At 56.9% G+C, this 4031-nt stretch overlaps 1 protein-coding gene across 1 annotated transcript; it reads left to right on the top strand.

Annotated features, from left to right (window-relative positions):
- The first annotated feature begins 1281 nt into the window (after positions 1-1281).
- PDRG1 (p53 and DNA damage regulated 1) lies at positions 1282-2858 on the top strand. Its single transcript, XM_033074971.2, has 5 exons — positions 1282-1422; positions 1520-1595; positions 1700-1774; positions 2073-2153; positions 2478-2858. The coding sequence occupies exons 1-5, from the start codon at positions 1339-1341 to the stop codon at positions 2558-2560; spliced, it is 399 nt and encodes a 132-aa protein (XP_032930862.1). The 5' UTR covers positions 1282-1338; the 3' UTR covers positions 2561-2858.
- The last annotated feature ends 1173 nt before the right edge of the window (positions 2859-4031 follow it).

The following is a 4031-nucleotide window of genomic DNA, read 5'->3' as shown; positions in this document are numbered from 1 at the left end:
GAAGTGCATGTGTCAGGGCCCCCAAGTGCTGAGTCTCCTCTCCCCAGCCACTGTTTGCTGCTTCAGGCAGGTTATTGGGGGTCCCACCCTCCAAAGCACTGATCTAAAACAGATCAAAGGTCCCCCCACCATCACCAGGTAAGCAGCAGCTGAGGGCACAGCCAGGGTAGCAGAGATGGACAGCTGGGGACAGGGCTGCATTCAGAAATTTGAGATGCTGCTTCAGGGCTCTGTCCAGAGCCATGTCCCCTGTTACCCACCAGCCCTGCTTGGTCTCCTGGGGCCCCTTCCATGTTGCAGGGTGCACACTGTGAGGATCTGCCAGTCATCATCAGTGCATCCTGCATCTCCCACACCCAGCTCCTCTTGCTCATGGCTCGGTGGGGCAGAAGGTGATAAAAAGTGTTTTGAGGGGCAATATATTTTCCTTCCTGCAGGCAGGGTCATTCAGGGCAGCTGATGGATGTGGTACCCTGCCAGAGCATCCCCAGGACCAGCCCCTGCCTGACACAGAGTGGGGGGACCAGGGGCTGGCTGAGAGTGAGTCAAGCTGCCACAAATGGTTCCAGTCCCTGGGGATGGCAGGTCCTGGATGCTCAGCTACAGATGAGCCACCAGCTGCACGAAAGGAAACCTGAGCTCATCGCCTCGCGCTTTGAGTGCCCTTTATTGCGTCCTGGGATGACAGAGAGGCCACCTGATGCTCCAAGGGCCCAGCTGCCGACAGCGGTACCGTGCTGGGAAGCAGCGAGAAAGAGCAGACAGACGGTGGTGCTGGGGGCGAGGGGTCGGGCTGTGAAACGTTATAAATAATTCACACGCAAGGGGACCAGGCAAAGCAGGGCTCTCAGCCCACTGTCCCTCCGGGCTGTGGCGAGCAGGGTGGGTTGGGGGCCGGCTGCGGGGCCAGGACCTCCACTCTGGGGCTCAGCGCCGCATGGCCACACCGAACCGTCCATCCTTCCGCGGGCGATGAGTCCCGTGGGCACAGAGGCAGCCCGGAGCCAACCCCGGGACCGCTGGTCCACACCACGGACGAGATCCCACGCTGGTACTCGGGCAGCGGGCACTTCCCTTCCAGCCCTCGGCCACTCACGGCCCCTCTCACCACCCCCGCCACGAGTGTTGGCAGCCCCGGTCGGTCCCCGCCGCTCCGCCCCGCACCGGAGCTGCCGCGACCCCGGAGTCCCCAAACCGGGCGGCGCTCCCGGCGGTGGCCGCGAGAGGGCGCGCTGACCCCGGCCGCTCCCGCCGCGGAACCTCCCGCGCGGCCGCGGCTGCGCCCGGAGCCGAACGGCGGCGGACCCGGCCCGGCCCCGGTGCAGGCCAGGCCCCGCCATGGCCCGGGACCCGGCCTTCGTGCTGCGCTACCTGGCCGAGGTGGAGGAGCTGGCCGAGGACGTGCTGGCGTCACGGCAGCAGGTACGACCCAGCTCCGGCGGGCTCCGCCGCCCCGCTCTGTCCCACCGCCGGCAGCCCCGAGCCCCGGCCGCTCCCGCCTCTCTCTGTCCCCTTGCAGATCGTGGACCTGGACGTGAAGCGGAACCGCAACCGCGAGGCCCTGCGGGCGCTGCACAAAGACCCGGAGCCCGACGGTGAGGCCTGGCTGGCTGCGCCCGCCGTGAGCTCGTGGCCGTGGGTCGGGCAGCGGCTCTGCTGACAGCCCCTTCTTTTCCCTTCCCTTCCCTCCTTTCCCCAGAGAAGGCCATGGTTTGCTTCGGGAACATGTTCATCGAACTGCCGAAGGCGAAGACCCGGGAGATGCTACGGCAGGGTGAGGTTACCCCGAGGGCTCCGTGTAGCTATAAGCGTTCTAAGAAGCACCGTAATTAACGAGGTGTTGGCTCAATTAACGGAGTTCTGTCCAGCATGAGCTTTGAGGTGCCCAAAACCTCTCGAGAGGCTGATTCTGGCCCGTGCTGTGCCCTGGGAAGCACATGCGGGAGCTGCTCGGCCCCGGGGGTGGTGGAGGCAGGATGGGACCCCGCTGTGCCTGTGCTGTGTCCCATGGGAAATTGAGCCTTCCTCCCAGAGCCCACCGCAGTCCTCCTCACTCCTGCCTCATATCCCAGACCAAGAAGAGCTGGATGAGGAGATAAACAACCTCCGGAAAGAGCTGCGGGTGAAGGTCAACCGGCTCTATGAAGCTCAAGGTAAATGCTCCTGCTCTGGAACCTGCTCAGTGCCTGGCAGCAGATTCATGTATCAAGAGGGTCCAGAAATTCCTTAGTTCCATGTGTTCCTGCAGCCTCTTTTCCACTGGTTTTGCAGTTCCCTCCCTGCTCCGGCAGCGTTGTCTGTCTCTGTGTGGAGCTGTCACCCCCAGCACCCTAAATCCCCTCTGGCACTGTGCTAGGGTGACCCCACTTCAGCTTCCAGGGCTGTCCCTGCCCTCCCTGCAGCCTCTCTCGAGTTTACCATGAACTGCTTCACTTCTTTTGTGACCAAATCCTGATGTTTTCAATGTGTTTTCTTAGGTAAACCTGAGCTGAAGGGGTTTAACCTGAATCCCATGTCTGCCGAGGAAATGAAGCTCATCAACCGCATCCTGGAGGGCTGAGGTGGCCGTGCCATTGTCACAGTGTGCTTAGCTGTCACTGTGGGCTCATGTTTCAATAGCCACAGTCCTTGGGATTTGCAGGACATTGGTGTGTCCAGAGTCCACCCAGGTGAAGGCCCTGGGAGTCTTTTGGCTCCTCAGCTACAACTCTGCAGTTTTTTTGGATCACAAACCCTTTCCTGCTCTGTGCTGGACCTTGGTTGGCGGAGCTGTGCTGGACAGAGTGCTGAGGGTTGGAAAGACCCACTGCTGGTGTGGAAGTGGGATCATTAAAATCAGAGCAGTGGGGCATTCCTGACTCTGTGTGTATGTTCCTTGTTGGGGGTTTATGTGAACACTTCTGGGGTTTGGCTTCAGAGCTGCTCCTTTGTCACGTTGGGAACAGGAGTAGGAGGGATTGGGAATCCTCCACATGCCTGAAGCACAGAAAAGGAGTTGTACACGCCTGTGGCATTCAAACAAAGCAAAACTGTACATCTGAGGCACGTCAGGAATCTCTAAGGATGTGTAGGGAGGAGCAGGAGGAGGCAGCATTCCTTTAGTCTTGCTGGGAAAACATGTTTCACTGTTGGAAGGCAAGAGGCAACAGAAATGAGGCTTTCAGGACTGGATGAAAATTTGGGCATGTTTTAAAAAGCAGCCTGAGGAGACCTGAGCAGGAACAGTCACTGAGTTTGTCTCATAGTAAAAGGACAATTGATATAGCAAGTAGTAGTTTCTGCAAAGGTTTTAAAATTTGCTATTTTCTGCACTCCTCCCTCTGAATGTGCTCCCCCAAGTGCTTAACTCAGTCAAGAGCATAAGTTTTTTTAAAAGTTAGTGATAATTAGTACACAACTACAGTGAGTTTGATTTTTTTTTCTGTGTACAGGGAAGTGTCTGGGTCCAGCCAAGCTCTTAATTTTTTGAACTTCTGTAGATATTTCTGGATGGAGTTTCAGAACTGTAAACATGGTTGTTGGCCTTTCTCCAGCCCTGAGGTTGCTCACCTGTTCTGCAAATCAAATCTTGCATGGGCAGCAGAGCTGGGTGTGGTCCCTTGCTCTCCTTCCTTTTTCCCAGCCATGACAATGTCAAACACAGCACCACCATTTCCCTGCCTCCCTGACCACCTTCCAACTTAGTAAGCCCTTCTCCTGCCTTGGCCAGTTCTAAACACACTTCAGAATACACAGAGTTCCAAAAAAATACCCTGTATCTGACCCCTTAAAACCGAGGTGTGATTTCTTTAAACCAAAAAAGCAAACTACTATTGCTTGGTCTGACTTCTAAAATTCTGCTGCTGACAATACAAACCCTAAATGTGTCTCTGTCCACTTCAGGCTTACATTTCAGATACACAGACTAAAAATAACAGACTTACTGCCTGAGCTGTCTTGCCTGCAGCTTTTTCAGAAGCTTGCCTGTCTCCTGGGAGCAAGAGCAGCTCACAGTGCCACATCCCAGTGTTGGAGCTGCTCTTACATAACCC

Source organism: Catharus ustulatus, chromosome 17 (assembly GCF_009819885.2).
Source record: "Catharus ustulatus isolate bCatUst1 chromosome 17, bCatUst1.pri.v2, whole genome shotgun sequence".
In the NCBI taxonomy this organism is placed as follows: Eukaryota; Metazoa; Chordata; class Aves; order Passeriformes; family Turdidae; genus Catharus; species Catharus ustulatus.
This window is presented reverse-complemented; position numbering and strand designations above follow the sequence as displayed.